Here is a 17524-nt window from a genome sequence, read left to right as displayed (position 1 = left end):
GCCTAATCGCAGCACTTGGGAGACTGTAAACAGGAGGATCACTACAAGTCCAATCTACACAGTGAGACCCTGTACATCCTGTCAAAAAAAAAACCTAACCACATTTAAGGAAGAAAAAAAAACTACCCACAGAATTTAACTCCAGGTTCAAAATTTACCCACATCTACAAGCCAGGAATGACTTGAAGGCAGACAAAATACATTTTTTAGATGTGATCTTAAAGATGATAAAGGTTTACAGTTCTAGCTCTCCTCATTAGCCACGTAGGCACCTGCGCTGAAACAAAAAAGGCCAGATTCTCTGGAGCACCACCGTGTGTGATTCTGATGCAGCAGAAGTAACACCAGGAGCCAGAGGCCAAGTTCTTCCACAGGAAAAGGAAGGCACACGCAAGACTTCTAAGAAATCACCCCAGAGGCAAAGCCATTTGGTGTGTTCTTTAAGCAGGTAAGGAGGTCTGGAGTGTTTTGAAATGCCTGTTTAACTAAAGAAAGCTCATAAAAAGCTCAGCACCTAATCTTATTCAGAATAAATCCCAATAGATTTAACTTGTAACTAAGACCTGAAGCCTAACAGTCACGTAGACTCGGCAATCCTTGGGTAGAAGTGTTATCTGGAGGCCATAAACTAGTATCATGGGCAAAGAAGAAAAACATGGAGAAGAGGTGTCTGTTCATTTGACAAGGTCTCCCTGTGCAGTGCAGGCTGGCCTTGAATTCACTGTGATCCCCCAGCCTCAGCCTCCTGAGTGCTGAGATTACAAGGGCACCACCACGCTGGGCTGCAAAAGGTATTTTGAAACATATGGGGTGGGCAGATGGACTGCAAGAGTTTGTTAAACACAGGGAGGTGGAGAGGTAAAAGGAAATACGGCTGGAAGGAGTAGCCAAGTATTAAAACATCTATCCCATCAGGCTAATATATGCAATATACTTTGAGTGTATTGGAAGGAAGGTTTCCTGCAAACTAACTTTAAAATGACAAGATTATCTAGGCTCAATAAAGTTGAATCTCACAAAAAGATACATCTGATGATGTTCTGCAATTAAACTTTCTGGTTGACTAAACCTGCAATGAAGACCTCTGTGGATATTCTATTTAAAAAGGACTAGGGATATAGCTCAGTGTTGCAGGTCCTGAGTTCAATTCCTGGAACCATTAAAAAAAGAAGACAAAGATAAAGCTAGGAAAGTCATGACAGTGGCATTTTCCTAAAAGTTGGAGGAAAACTGTTCCAGTGACCCTCCACAGAAGTTCAGGTCTGCAAAGATGACTAATGAAGAAAGTGACAGCTGCTTTAGACAAGTCTCACACGGACATCTCTCTACCGACATCTTCATGGCCTGCACAGATGAACAAATATGTACTAGTCCTCCAGCTGCTTAAATTCAGTTTTCTCACTAAAGCCTTTTTCTCCTTTTATTTATTGCTGAGACAGGGTCTCATTACGCAGCTCAGCCTGGATCTGAACCATGTCGCCTGGATGGCCTCAAACTCCATGACTAGGAGGCCTTAGCCTTTGAGCACTGGGCTTACAGCCATTTCTGCTGGCAAGAACCACTGGTAGTATGAGCAGACCTAACCACTTCTGTTAGTAACTGAAGTCCACAAATGGACCAAATCTAGTTAGATGTCTAAATTTAAAGAACTACTCAAACATAAAAACAGTGGTATCTCGGTTTACAAACTCGATTTTTTCCATGAATCTAATTGAAAACCAAGTTGGATAAGAACTGAAGTAAATTCAATCAATGGTTAGGTTCAATGTTGACCTGATATGGAAATCTGATTCCTTTCTTGTCCATGGACAAGAATCATGGAGAATCAAGGTGCCACTGTATTAATACTATTCACACCAATTTAAAGAATTACCACAACAATGAACACATTTATTTATCTTAGTACACAGACATTATTTATATTTGTGTCTTTAAAACATTTTCTACATAAATGTGGCTGGGCTGTGCAGTGTGGGCAAAACACCCCAATGCATTTGGCTTTCCTGGGGGCCACAGCAGCACCTACTTTTTCAGATTCAATTTTCAAAACATTTTCTACAAATCACTTGCATGTGTTTCTTGCCAAGCCTAAATGAAGTTGTATAAAGGAATGTGTTTTAGAGTAATGTGTGCCCATTGCATTTCTTTACAGGTTTAATAGTTTATCGAAAATTAATTCTCTAGATTCTAACACAGACATCTTACAATTACCCTATTGTTGCTATGTACAATACACACAAATGCTATATACCAAATTAGCTATAGTACAATTTTTGTATCATTTCAGTCTTTTTTTTTTTTTTTTTTGCAGTGCTGGGGATTGCGCTCAGGTCCTTACGCTTCCCAGGCAAGTGCGTATTCTACTGAGCTATCTCCCTGGCCCTCCTTTCAGTCTTTTCCTTTAGGAACTTAATGATTTCTGGCGTGCTAAATCAATGCTTTTGCATTACTGTAATCAGGGACAAGATCAGGTTTTATGTGTCCAGGTTTGCCTTCAACGTATATGCTTGATTTTTCTAAGTCACGAACATACAAATGGGTCTTCTATCACTCCATTTAACAAATTTTATAGCAGAATGATTTTTTTTTCATTTTTTTTGACATCAGTTATTTTATTTTAAAGAAAAAAAATAAAAACAATGGTACAAAATCTCAAAACAAGATTTTAGGAAGAGTAACAATGGTTAGTTCATTGTGTATTGTTACTGCCAAAGTAGTCAGAATGATTTTCAAAGTGTGTGATTTCACTGGACTTTTGTTCTGTGTTTGTTGACATCGGTAGAAGTTTTCTATTTGGCTCTACTTTGATACAAAAATATGATTTGCTATAAAAGTTCTTGTAAAAGGGATACACTCAAATAACTACCTGCATATAAAGTGTGGTGTTCAAATAATAAGCCATTCAATAACTTCAAGATATCGTAGGAGCTGGGTATTTAGCTTGTGGTAGAATGCTTATCTAGCAAGTGGAAGGAGGCCCTGGGTTCGGTCCTTAGCATCAAAATATTAAGCTTTAAAAAAATCTTAAGAACGCCCATACATCAAGGCATTTGCACTTTTTCTACTTTTTTTTTTTTAAACCTAAACATATAAATCACAGATGAAGGGGCTGGTGAGATGGCTCAGTGGTCTAAAGCACTTACTTAGAACAAGGTTAGCAAAGCACAGGGACCACGGTTCAATCCCCCAGCACCACATGCCAGCCAGCCCCGCCCCCTGGTGGGCTAAGTTGCGCCCCCACACACAAATAAATAAAAAATTTTAATAAATAAATAAATAAATCACAGATGAAACAATCTGGAGAAAAAGATATCCTTGCCATACAGATCAGACATTTGTCTATCACTACATTTTTTCCAGGCTTTTGGTACATTTTTAATGTAGTCTAATAATTTTTTTCCATGATTTTTCTAATCTTATTCAAGGGATCCTCAGTTCTGCACATGGCATTGTCAGAGAAATGTAAACAATTCAAACAATAATTCTGAATTATAAATGTAAACAACTCAAACAGCCCCAAAATTTGACTGTGTTACATGCATTCTTTATATAGCCACTGAGACACATACTCCTTCAAGGCCAATACAATCCAGTGTCTGGTAAACAGTGCTATCTCCTAACTAGTAACGTGCCCATAAACTTTCCATCTCACTAACTCTAACAGATTCCAAGCACTGCTGCTGCTTTCTTCTTTTTGCACTAAAGCCACTCATCTATTTCTTCAACTAATTTTGAGTACATTTTCAGATATGAATAATTTAAACAATGCAAAAGGATCATGGCAATTAGTATTTATTACAAGTTTTGTGTGCTCCTGTTTTATATTCCTATTATCTGCTGTGTTTTTCTTGGTCTTCTACATTCATATCCAAATCTGAACTAAGTTCACTGAATTTATTGGTCATGAAATCACATTCACTTAACTCTGTTTTTCATGTTGCCTTTTTCTGATAAGGTATAGTTACAGATTCATCTGATGAACCTACTTCAGTGTTTGACATTCTAATGGGAAAAAAAAGCCTACCGAACTGAAATACTCTTATAATTGAATAATGAGCCAATTATGGTGGTGCCTGCCTATAACCCACGCACTGGGGAGGCTGAGGCAGGAGAACTGCCACAAATGCAGGGCCAGCCCAAATTACACAGTGAGTTCATAGCCAGCCTAAACTACATAATGAGACTGTCTCAAAAATAAGCAAACAAAAAAAAATAAAAACAAAAAAAATAAGCAAACAAAAATCTGAAAAAGAGTAAATTGTAATATGTATATACATATATGTGTACTAAAATTACAAATGAAAAACCCAAATGAAAATGAGAAAAACCACCATGGAACAAAGACAATAAAAGAGAAATTTACCACTGAGCTTCATGTACTCAAGACAAAACTGTAATACATGTTTTATGGCTCTCATTTAATTTTTTCAGTAGAAAGATAAGTGATTAGATCCATTTCCTACCAATAGTTCAAGCTGCCTGCCTGATGGGACTGTCATGCATGTGCCACCCGCACTTCAAGCTAGCAGGAACTTGTTAATAATAACACAGCTGTGAAACAGTGTTTTTGTTTTAGTATCTTACATTAACAAATGAGCATACACAGCTCAGCTATGTAATACAAGACAAATTCAAAGCAGAGGGACCGGGGAAATGGCTCAATGGAGTAAGCGCTTCCCTGGCAAGCGCAAGGGCCTGAGTTCAATCACCGGTTCCACCAAAAAATAAAATTAAATTAAATTTTTTAAAAAAAATCCAAAGCAGAGCCACTTAACAGCAAGACACGATCCTGGTCCTGCCATGATCATGCTGAATATGTGAATGAGAACCTGAGCAGTGTCTGCTGAGCTCCAGGACAGTGCACACTGCACACACACCAAAAACATACTTGGGCCCAAGGAGGAAATCAGCTGGCAAAGTAGGCCGCTACAAAGTCATGCTAGTGTCATAAGACTGAATTTCAGCACCTTTTAAGTTTATTAGAAACTGAATAAAACACACATAGGCTGTGCCTTAAGCTGTTCAAGAAGCTCAGTAACCTTAACAGAATCACTAAAGAATACCTGGCATTTTTAGCCACTGGTCCACACACAGTCTTGCTGCTTCTGTATCAGAATGTCCTTGAATAAATTCCAATTCTTGTAACCCATGAGCATGCTGAAAATCGATTTTTTCCTAAAGATAGTAAGAAAAAATTAATTGACTTATGATTGCTAACCAGTTTTCTTGGAGAAAATAAGCTGACACACCAAAGATCAGAAAATACTGATTACTCTTTATTCCACAAACTCTACATCTAGAAATCTATACCAAAGCTATACAAAAATCAAAATAGTTTCACGCTTTAAGATGCTGATCTCAATGTTATTTGCTCAAAGTTTGCTATAACTTACAGCTCTCTCCAAGTGTTTAATTATGCTACGTACATTTGATGAGAAGCACTAATTTTCACCTTTGTGGCACATGTCTATAATCCCAGCACTTTGAGGGGCAAGCCCAGACTAGAACGACCCGGTCTCGAAATAAAAAATGGAACAAGGCTGAGGTCGTAGCTCAGTAAGAAGGGCCTGGGTTGAATCCCCATTACTGTCCTTCTCCCAAAAAAAAGTGATGTGAGAACATACCTTTAGTAGCAAGAACATCAACAAATTGTATTACATGTGCTAAAATATTAACAAAGAATTTTAATTTATATGAATGCAACTAGATTTCAAGAAGATAAAAAGAATATATACTAAATATCATTAAATATACCTCTGGGAATAGAAAGAGGAGCCTAATAAATATCTGTCTAATGAATAACATTACTATCAGACTCTTTTTTTTTTTTTTTGGTGGAACCAAGGATTGAACTCAGACTCTTGCGCTTGCCAAGGAAGCGCTTATTCTACTGAGTCATCTTATCAGACTCTTAAGGCCATTAATTTTGTCTCATGATGAAGCATTTGTTGGCCATCTAGATCAAAGGCTGGCAAACCTTTTCCAAAAACGGACAGGCAGCAGCTCTCTGGGGCTCCAAGCTACAGAGTTTCTGCAGCTTCTGACTTGCTGTGGTAGCACGAAAGCAGCATGCTTTCAATGAGTAAGTCACATTCGCTCTTATTTTGTGCGTGATACTGGGGAGAGCCTGGCAAGCACAAGTCCTGAGTTCTAGCCCTAAAAAGAGCAAATGTGATTTACTCATTGAGAGCATGATTTCTTAACTGGACTGCCAGCGTCTGGATCCTGACGTTGTTATATATTGCCAGGCAATTTATTAGAACTCTCTGTACGCAAGTCTCTCCTTTATAAAATGGGAATAATAACCGCAGTACCTATCTGATAGAGTATGAGAATTACAGCTAATATCCTCTCAGAACAGTGCCTCACGGCACTCATACATGGCAGGGGGTCAGTAAGTACTGTTAGTGAGTATACACACTCACTAACTCACAGGGAGTATAAACAAATTGGTGGAAAAGGAACTGGACACATTCAGAGATTCTCAGTAGCTCAGAGCATGTAACTCACCATTTACACTGGTCTGTGGCCTGTTTTGTAAAGACAGTGGGGCTTGCTGGCTGCCACACTTGCTTGCGGCTGCTTTTGTGCTACCACAGCAAGTTCAGAAGCTGCGGAAACTCTGCAGCTTTAAGCCCCAAAAAGCTGCTACCAGGCCCTTTTTGGAAAAGGTTAGCCTTGACCCAGATGGCAACAAGTGTTTTATAATGAGACAAAATTAATGGCCTTAAGGGCTAGCCAAATAGTTCAGTGGATTAAAGCACCTGCTTAGGTGGACGCAGGGGCTGGGAGTTTGATCCACCCCTGGGGAGCACTGAGGCGGTGAATGAGAGTGGCGTGGTGGTGCGCACCTGTAATCCCAGCACTTGGGAGGCTGTGCACAGGAGGATCACTACGAGTCCGATCTACACAGTGAGACCCTGTACACCCTATAACCCTGTCATAAAATACAAAAAACACCTTAAGAGTCTGAAAGTAATACTATTCATTAAACAAATATTTATTAGGTTTCTCTTTAATGTATAGACAGACTTAATGACCAAAACCCCAAATGCACAGGAAGTATCACCAAGAATCAATAACTGGGATCACATCTTACTATTTTGAACAGCAAGAGAAACCAACAGAGTGAGGAAACAACCCACAGGGTCAGAAAATGTTTGCCAGTTGTTCCTCAGACAAAGAATCACTATCTAGACTATGTACAGGAGGGGGAACCCTCACCCTTCAAATATAAGAACTTAATCCAAAATGGGTATATAAAATGAACAAACACCTCTTAAATACATGAAAAAAAAGCTCAACATCACTGGTCACTTGAGAAAAGCAAATTAAAACAATGGTGAGATTTTCATTTCACTCCAAAAGGTATGAGTATTATTTAAAAAATCAACCAATAACAAGTGCTGACCAGGCTGCAGGTAATAAGGAAGTTTTCCACTGTCAGTGGGAGTGCAGACTATTGTAACCACTGTAGAAATCAGTGTAGAGATTCAGACTAAGACTAGAGGTCCCATTTAACCTAGCCATTTCTCTTCTTGGGATCTTCCTGAAAGAATTAGAAGCATCACACCACAGCAATATATACATACCCATTATCTGACATAATCTGTAATAGCTAAATCTTAGAAACAATTCATGCCCATCAACTGATGAATGGATAAAGAATTTTTTACATAATGGAGTATTACTCTGCCATAAAGAAGGATAAACTCAAGATATTTCTAGGTAAATGGATGCACCTCAAGACCAAACTTAAGTGAAACAAATCAGACACACATTTCTGTAGTATGAGAAATCAAAAGTTTAAAGAAGGACCAACAAGTAACCCAAGTATTGTGAAATAGGAAAAAAATACTCAAATGAAGGAAACAAGGGAGGGGAAAAGGAAAGAAGGGAGGAGTTAAAAAATGAGAAATGCAAAAAATGGAAACAAAGCATTTGTAAATGAAGAGAAGAGGTAGGGTTGAAGGGAGGACGGGATGGGAAAATCAAGTTTACCATGTGTAAGTACACATTCTCTATGATGAATGCGATCAGTATACACACCTAAAATGTAACCATAAAAATTTTCTAAAACTTTCCAGTTTTCAGAAACATTTCCTCAATGCCAAGGTAATACCCTTAATACAATAAATCTTTACATGAGTGACTGCTGAAACTTTCCTTGAGAAAAACCTTAGTTGTCACAGTGATAAAAATCCTAGGCTTATTACAAAAACTTTACTAAGTGGGTGGTCTAGGAAAAGAAGCCAGCTTCTAGTGGGACATCTGGAGAAACGTAAGACAGTTTATAAATGACCAGTAATAACAACAAATATATAGTAATAGTTCTGCATATACAACTTCCTTAAAATGGAATGTGTGTTCACCAGGACAGAAATGATAACTGTGTGTTTTTCTGGAAAAAACATTTTGTTCTATAATTAGAACATCAGTGTAATTAGTATGCACCTCAAAGTCCTCACACTAACATTCTAAAGTTAAAGATTAATTTACATTGTATCATTTAAGATATTAAAAGAGCCTATAAAAATACACCAATTCTTCCAGTAGAATAAAAGGTAAGTGACCTTCCAAGGTCTAAACAGATGCTGGCAGAGCTGTGATTTGAACTGGAGCCGGTGGTAAGACTTCCAGTGTGGGCTTTTACACAATGGATCTGACACCGAGTGGAATGCAGGCGTCTGTTGGGCTGATGGAGAGCTTCCATTTCACGTGGTAAAAGCAAGTCAAGAAAGAAACTACAACATGCAAGATTCTTGACAAGGCTTCTTTATCACAGATTCCTTCCACCTAGCTTCACATTCTTTTTATCAGCTGTTTAACCTGGAGAGAGAGGCTGAACCTTGAGGAAGTGGTTTGATTCTGTGTGGCAAATAAAAAGATAACTTTTCAACAGACCTCATTCTATAAAAGCCCTGACAAAATCTTTTTACTCTGTGACAAAGTAACCCTGAATTGCTCATCCGCTTTGAGAAATCCCAGGACTATCAATTCTCCAAAACAAAGAAAACACAGCTCTATTTTTCTTTTTTAGTATATATGAGAATCCAACAAACTAAAAATATACACTACTATATCAATGAGTACTCAGGGTACATGTTCAACATGGATTTAATCATTTTTTCATTAAAGGTATCTTTAGATTTATATACACAAAATGATAAATAAAACATTAATTAAAATAGCCACATACCCTGAACGCTCTATTCTTCTCTTCTTTCTGCTGTTTCTCTACTTCAACATGCTGGGCTAGACGAGCTAGAGTTAAAGCAACTTTATCCTTCTGATGGTCAATATAATCTTTAAGTTTAAAATTCTCCTATAATGAAAAAACAATTTTCATTCTTTTTAATACAAAAATGACACCCAGATAAAATACATATATTTATCAAACAGCTCTTACACTGAAGAGCCAATTACTTTTGTCATCGTATTTCTTTTTTTTTTTTTTAAATACCACACGTTGTCTTTTTTTAATTTTTTATTTATTTGTGTGTGTGTGTGTGTGTGTGTGTGTGTGGCTAGCTCAGCCCGCCTGGGGGCGGGGCTGGCTGGCATGTGGTGCTGGGGGATTGAACCATGGTCCCTGTGCTTTGCTGAGCTTAGCTTGTTCTAAGTAGGTGCTTTAGACCACTGAGCCATCTCACCAGCCCCTTGTCATCGTATTTCTAAGAACCTACTGTGTGTGTGCACATGCGCACCCATGTGTATTTCTTAAGATTGAACCCTGGGCCTTCAGCATGCTAGGTAAGACCATTACCATTTTAGAGCAAGAAAAGTTAACAGGGATGTCAAAAAGACACAAACGCTGTAAGCAACTCTATGTCCATAAATAATAGCCTAGAGGAAATGAACCAATTTCCTGAAAGATATAACCCACATGAAATGTAACACAACTTGAGTAGGCCTATAACTATTGAATAAATAATAACTTCTCTAGACAGAAAGCACTGGGACGAGTTTAATGGTAAATTCTATCAAACATTTGAGGAAAAAATTACACCAAGTCTCTAAAATCTCTTCACGTAGATAGGAGTAGAGAGATTATTTCCTAAAGAATCCATTGTTATTACCCAAATCCAGAAAAACACTAAAAGAAAACTATAAAACAGCATGTTTCAGAGAGAAAGGAGGATTCAGAGAAAGGATTTCAGAGAAAAGAATGAGATAAAAACGAATGTATAAATTATGTACAGGTACAGATTCCCTCTCATGAATGTGATGATTACGTATATCAAAAGAATATCAATTAAATTTATCTTTTTTCCCTGTATTTTATGGAAGGGTGTTCAGGGTCTCACAACTAGATCTGACTCAGTGATCCTCCTGTTTACAGCCTCCAAGTGCTGGGATTACAGGCACAAGCCACCACACCTACTTTCAATTGCAGTCTCAGTGCACCCTAGGGGTGGGGCAGGCACGGCAGGTCCAGGGATCGAACCCCTGGCCCCTGTACCTGCTTGCAGGTGCTTTAATCCGCTGAGCTACTTGGCCAGCCCTAAATTTATCTTGAAAAATAGTATGTTTCAGGCCAGCGGGACAGCTGTGCAGATTAAGCACCTACTTAAGACAAGAGCAGGGACTGGGGTTTGGTCCCTGGCACCACATGCTGTGCAGGTACTGGCCCTGCCTCCGGGTGCAGAGTCGGCCACTGAGTCTGGGAGTGGTGGTGCAAACCTGTCCCAGCATTGGGGAGGCTAAAAATGGGAGGATTACTATTGAGTCCGAGCTGCACAGTGAGACCCTGAACCAAACACATTAAAAACAAAAAAACCAGTATGTTTCATAACACAGCAAATGGAAGAACTGCCAACAAATACTAACAAATCAAACCCAACACAGTACACAAAGAATTACACACTATAACAAAGTGAGATTTATCTCAGTATGTAAGGTTGATTCATTAGTAAAACATAAAATAATCCATCATCTGACTTTAGAAAAAAATCATACCAATTGATCGCGAAAAAGCATTTAACAATATCCAATGTCTATTTATTTACAGACCCTAGCAAACTAAGAACAAAAGGGTCAAAGTTGCTCTCCTTAGGGCTGAATGTAGCTTAGTGATAGAGTACTTTCCCAGCATGCATGAGGCCTAGGTTTGATCCCTGAACAGCCCCCACCCCCTGCCTGGCTGCTGTAAAAGCCAGGCATGAGTAACAAATTATCAGTGGCTGATAGCTCTCCAAAAAAACCAAATCCCTTATTTCCCACTGCTAGTGACACAATTAAGACTGGCCTTTAGATCTCACTGAATTATATTATGTGGCCTGGGAGCATATTTGCAAAAGCAGAGGGACTATTAAAATACAAGTAATCCTTGTTTAACAACCAGGATCTATTCTTGCAACTAGATCATTAACTGGTCACTAAACGCACTGTATATAATATATACAATATTTGGCACAAAGAAATAGTCAAAGGAAACTCGATTATTTTATTTGCAGTACCGTAATGTATAACAGAACGTGTTGACTACAGTGCTACATAACACAGGCTGAAAAAATTACAGTACTGTATAACCAGAGAGCAGTGCACAAAACAACACTGAGGTTACAGAAAAAGTACAGATACCAAAGAAAAAGGGAGGGGGTCATACGTGGCTGGCGGAAAGCCTGAATAGTCACTAATACGTAGGTCATTTAAAGGAGGAGTATCTATACGTTAGGAAGTTTACCCACATATATATAGCAGGTTAGTCAACCATTCAAGGGAAAAACATTCAGAAGCAACTTTTAAAACAGTACATATGTAAGGGAAAGAAAACTTACCTTTTACCAATCCAGCTCCAAAACTATGGAATTGTCAGAAATACAGGCAGAAAAGGAACTGATTTCAGAGTAAGTGAAAGTGTCTTTCCTACAAAATCACGATTAAAAGGGCCAATAGCACTGAAGAGTCCATACTGCAGCAGATAAGCTGTCAACACACTCAGTTATTTTTTGGCATAAGAAAAATACTGGGGAAGGAAGTCTGTCTGTTCGTTTGTTCCTTTCTTTTTGGTACTGGGCATTGAACCCAGGACCTTGTGCTTGCCAGGCAGGCCCTTAGGCCACTGAGCTATCTCTCCAGCCCTGGAGAAGGAAGACTTTGATTGCTGCGTGTTAGATCACTCTGCATCGGTTTTCTTCTACACCAGAACTGCACAGAATTAAAGAAGACATCGCAAAGCCAGAGGTAAAAAAGCAGATTCTGTTTTAGTCACTGAAATTTCAAGTTCTCAAATTACTTTATATTTTCACCTAAACCTTTAGCTAATAGCAAATTTAACAAATTTAAGCACTTTGGGTTGTGTTCTAGAAATGACTGTCAAATTCAAGAGACTGATTAAGCCAAAATATAATGTTCATGAAATTTAAGCATATACTGGTGAAAATAAACAAAAATTGTTTTAAAGAGCAATGTCGACACATGCCTTTGGCAGGTAGACTGTCTAGAATCCTGAGACACAGGCCAGGAGAACCCTGGGTGCCCAAATGCACACGCCTTTGGTAGGCAAAGTAGTCAGCAAGACCAGGAACATGAGGGCTGGCGAGATAGCTCAGCAGACTAAGCAGGCAAGCACAGGGACCAGCATTCAATCCCCAGCACCTCATGCTGAGCCGGCCCCATCCCCGGGACCCCTGAGCCAGCCACCGAGACCCAGAATGGTGGTGCATGCCTGTAATCCCAGTGCTAGGGAAGCTGAAAACAGGAGGATCCCTGTGAGTCCCGGCTGTGTAGAGTGAGATACTGTAACAGATACATAAAAAATAAAATGAAATAAAATAAAACAAAGACCAGGAACATGGAAGTGTTTGAAGCAGCAGCAAAGAGCCAACAGTTGGGCTCTGGAGAGCTCCACCAAGAGAAGACCAGGCCCGGCCCCCACACCCAGCACAAGTCCCACAGCAACCTTGGAGGACAGCACATTTCTGGGATCTGGCATGGACACTATCTCAGAACTGTAAACGCCAGAGCTATGTGGCTACCTTTTTTTTCTTTGTCTGACTGGCTATCCCTTTCCTCTCAGGTGGATGCTGTCTTGCTTTGCTTTATATTTTGTGGTTATTTGTGTTTTCTATTTCTTTTCCTTTATTTTATCTCTCTTTTCATTCTCTGGTCTCCCTTTTTTTCCTCCTTCATTGTCTTTATCTTTCTTCCATTTTTTTCTTGGTTAGGTTTCTTACCTTTCTTCATTATTTTCTTCTATTGATCCTCTTTCTCTTTCTTTGACTACTTCTTGAATTTAAACTTTCAAGAGAGTAAATACTGTCTCTTCTCTCCTGATTACTCTTTTGCATTCTATTTCATTCTTTCCCTCCTGTTTCCCCAAACTCAGAGCACAATGAGATAGATGAAATTGGGAGCCAAGCACTGGAACTTTGTGAAATGACAACAGAATTGAAGAAACAAGTGGAAAAGCTGCAGGGAAAATAATTTCTCAGGTATAAAAAGAAATGATGCTTAAAATCAAAGATATTAAAAAGGTAGATTAAAAAAAAGATGAGTTTAGAAAAATGACAGAAGGGCCAGCCAAGTAGCTTAGCACATTAAAGCACCTGCAAGCAGGCGCAGGAGCCTGGGCTTGTGGGAGGCTGTAAAGAGGTAGATCACTACGAGTCTGATCTAGTAGTGAGACCCTGAACACCCTGTACAGCCTATAGACCTTTCCCTAAAATACAAATACAAAAAAAACCCCAAAAGACGGAAATAAAATAATGCCCAACATAGGAAAAAAATGGAGGGGCCAGGGAGATGACTCAGTAGAATAAGCGCTTCCCTGGCAAGCGCAAGGGCCTGAGTTCAATCCCTGGTTCCCCCAAAATAAAAAAATAAAATAAAGAAATGGAATCCATGAAACAGATCCAAACAGAAATCCAAGATATTGGGGCCAAGGACATGGCTCAGTGGAATAAGCTCTTCCCTGGCAAGTGCAAGGGCCTGAGTTTAATCCCTGGTTCTGCCAGAAGAAAAGAAAAGAAAGAAATCCAAGATATTAAAACATCCACTGAAAGTATGTGCAACAAAATGGAGAGGATAAAATATCAATCTTGAATACAAAGTAACAGCTAGTGATCATGAAAATTTATCTTAAAAATAGCAAGAGACCATGAAAAATTAATGCAACAACTACAAGAAGCAGCAAAGAAGAATAAGCTAAGATTCATTGGGGTCAGTGAGAAGGCAGGAGATAGTGCAAATAACAGTAAAAAAAACTCTTCACAAAAATAATGGCAGAAAATTTCCCCAAGTGTGGATAAAGAATGTGACATAAAAATGAATGAAATATCTAGAATTTCCAACAGCCATGATGAAATCTACACAAGACATACTAACCACAATTCCAGAAAATCAGCACAAGAACAGAATATTCAAAGGTGCTAGAGGAAAGCAACCTCACCTATCAAGGAAAGACCATCTCAATCAGGGCCAACTATTCATTACAAACCCTCAAGAGCTTGGAATGAAGTACTTCAAGATCTGAAAGAGAACAAATTCCAACCTGCAGAACTCTTTCAACATTAATGCAGAAACAAGATACTGCCACCACAAAGAACTGAAGAAATTCATGACTACCAAATCAATCCTGCAAAACATACTGTAACGGAGGAACTGAAAGCATCATATCATAGTGATATATGTGTACCTACGTTCATAGCAGCACAATTTGTGATAGCCAGATCTTGGAGACAACCAAGATGCCCGTCACATGTGGAATGGCTGAAAAATATGTGGCATTTTTATACAATGGAGTATTATTCAGCTATAAAGAATGATAAACTTGAAGCCTTCATATTTAAGTGGATACCACTTGCAGATGTACTTGTTAGGGAAATAAACCAGACCCACATGTGTAAATATTGTATTGTCTCCCTAGTACAAGAACTCAAAGGAGTACATATAGAAAGGTACAACACAAATAAAAGGAAAGCGAGAACTTGAGGACTGAACAATGAGGAGTGGGCAAGGAGAAAAGCTGGGAAACATGACAGGGGCAAAGCCATGCATTTGTGCACACGAGATGGGTGGTGCAGTGATCCTGGGGGACATCAGCAGGTTTTTGAGACTAGCAGTTGGCTAGTGTGAATCTCACCCTGACTAAATGTATATGCTGATGCCTGTGAGCCAGGCAACTGCACTGAGGATGGCAATGTGTAATAGAGAGGTCACACTTGGAGTGCCTACCATCCTGGTCTTCTAAATATGTACTTCTTGTCATGACATACCAATTATTGCCATGTCTCTTTTTTTTTAATTTTATTTATTTGTGTGTGTGTGTGTGTGGCCAGCTCAGCCCACCAGGGGGCGGCCCTGGCTGGCATGTGGTGCTGGGGGATTGAACCGTGGTCCCTGTGCTTTGCTAAGCTTGTTCTAAGCAGGTGCTTTAGACCACTGAGCCATCTCGCCAGCCCCGCCATGTCTCTTAAGTAAAGGCTTTTTTTTTTTTTTAAAAAAAAAAAGGTAATAAATGAAAAAAAAGAAAAAGAAAAAAATGTCACAGGTCTGTCCTGTTACAATTCTGTATATAGTTAGATTTCTAAATTTCTTTGAACTAAAGTTCACCATAACAATATCTGATGGAAAATACCTGTTCCATGATATGCCAAAGATGTTTGATATTTAGACAGATAGGGTAAACCGAACTGCATATATTGCATATAAGTTTCTCTTCTGGAGGGTTAACAACCTAAGTTAGCAGATCAAAATTGGAGAAAAGGAAGGCCTGCAAGGTCAGCCAACATTTTGGCCCTAGCCTTTCAAGGTCAGTGAAGACTTGGGACATAGGAGAACCTATACTGTAACAACATGTAACTCAGTTGTGCTCCAAATTTTCTGATCAAGGAGATTATGGCGCCACAGAGGAATGTGATCGATGATGTATAGTGTGCCTGAGGAGAGTTACATAGAGAGAAAAACATTCTCTCAGGCTTTCACAGTCAGCAAATTGGTCAGGCAATGGCCGTGACTCATCCTCATGGCTGACACTGACAAAGGATCTACAAAGTGCGGTACAGGGCTACAGGATAAATCCTGAGTACTTGACTGACCTTATCAGATATAAAAGTTACATTTCTTGTTATATAGGTCTTGTTTTATCTTGGTCTTAACTATCCAGCAGAAAAGTATAAAAACGAGGTATACAAAGTAAAGCCATATTAATACGATGCGCCATAAAAGGCTCAAGTCAAAAACTTCTGAGAATAACCCACTAATACTCTAGATTGCTGGACAGTGTTTGATTGTTTAGCTGAATTCAAACACCTATAGTATTTAGATGCCAATAGAACATCCACCTCTGACAGAACTAAACCAAAAAAAAAAAAAGAGGATACAAAGGAAAGTTTATTTTGTATTTATATATGCAAAATAGGATAGATATACAGCTACTTTTGCTTAATTCAATGAGAAGAAAGAGGTGTTCTAATAGTGTTTGGACAGAATATCCTGTCTGCTTCTTGTACTATGGATAACCACTAAGAAGATAACAATGAACAGTGTATTGATTATTGAAACTGTCCTATTAATCAGCTTTGAAACTGTCTCATTCATATTTGTTTCTCAATAAAATAAAATAATAGGAGAGAGGAGGGGATTTAGAGGGAAGGAGAACGGAAAATAAAATAATCAAGATAGACAAAGTACAGACACAAATTTCCTGTGATGAATGTATATCCAAATTATAGCAATAAACTTAATTTTAAAAAAACAGTGAAAGACATTGAGATAAAAAAGACCAAAATTCCAAGAACAATCTCAGAAAGAAACCACCAAGCAGGGTGCAGAAAGTGGCTGTGACCCAGCGGAAGCAATTGCTTGGACTGCCCCGGAACCCACAGGGGAAGCTACTAAAGAAAGTTCCTGTGGAACAAAAGTAGAATTATATAAGAATATAATGGATGGAGAAGAGAAAACCTATGGTGGCTGTGAAGGCCCGGATGCCATGTACGTCAAATTGATATCTTCTGATGGTCATGAATTTACTGTAAAAAGAGAGCATGCACTAACATCAGGAACAATAAAAGCCATGTTGAGTGGCCCAGGTCAGTTTGCTGAAAATGAAACCAATGAGGTTAATTTCAGAGAAATCCCTTCACATGTACTTTCAAAAGTCTGCATGTATTTTACCTACAAGGTGTGCTACACTAACAGCTCCACTGAGATTCCTGAATTTCTCATCGCACCTGAGATAGCGCTGGAACTGCTGATGGCTGTGAACGTCCTAGATTGTTAAATAAAATAAATCATAATAAACTATTAAAAAAGAAAAAAGAAACCACCAAGCAGGGCAAGCAATTAAACCAAGGGGGAAAGCACAAAACCAACAGCAGGAAAAAGTCATGATAAAGATAAGCCAACACATAATCACGTATAACTATCAATGTAAACAGCCTCAATTTACCAATTGAAAGAGAAGAAAGAGCTGAGGGACAGCTCAGTGGCATAAGCACCTGCCTAGCAAGCGCAAGGTTCTGAGTTCAATCCCTGGTATTGCAGAAAGAAAATGAGAGAGAGAGAGAGAGAGAGAGAGAGA

At 38.8% G+C, this 17524-nt stretch overlaps 1 protein-coding gene and 1 pseudogene across 7 annotated transcripts in view; one reads left to right on the top strand and one right to left on the bottom strand.

The window, feature by feature from the left end:
• The window catches only part of Znf451 (zinc finger protein 451), a 96857-nt gene that overhangs the window by 43277 nt on the left and 36056 nt on the right, over nucleotides 1-17524 (bottom strand). For 4 of the 6 annotated variants that reach the window (XM_023701264.1, XM_023701292.1, XM_023701389.1 and 1 more), the window contains exons 4-5: nucleotides 9200-9325; nucleotides 5064-5175 (exon numbers count right to left, since the gene is read on the bottom strand). The exons of 1 other annotated variant lie outside the window; for it this stretch is intronic. In XM_023701264.1, coding sequence (XP_023557032.1) covers nucleotides 5064-5175; nucleotides 9200-9325 — 238 coding nt within the window. The remainder of the gene's footprint in view (nucleotides 1-5063; nucleotides 5176-9199; nucleotides 9326-17524) is intronic. One more of the 6 variants, XM_023701347.1, reaches the window with a different exon arrangement.
• LOC101580656 lies at nucleotides 16823-17245 on the top strand (annotated as a pseudogene). The gene has a single exon (XR_001116977.2). The product of XR_001116977.2 is annotated as an elongin-C pseudogene (transcript).

This window comes from Octodon degus, unplaced genomic scaffold, assembly GCF_000260255.1.
Source record: "Octodon degus isolate 3935 unplaced genomic scaffold, OctDeg1.0 scaffold00001, whole genome shotgun sequence".
Taxonomy (NCBI): Eukaryota; Metazoa; Chordata; class Mammalia; order Rodentia; family Octodontidae; genus Octodon; species Octodon degus.
The sequence above is the reverse complement of the archived record's forward strand: the minus strand, read 5'-3'. Positions and strand labels throughout refer to the sequence as shown.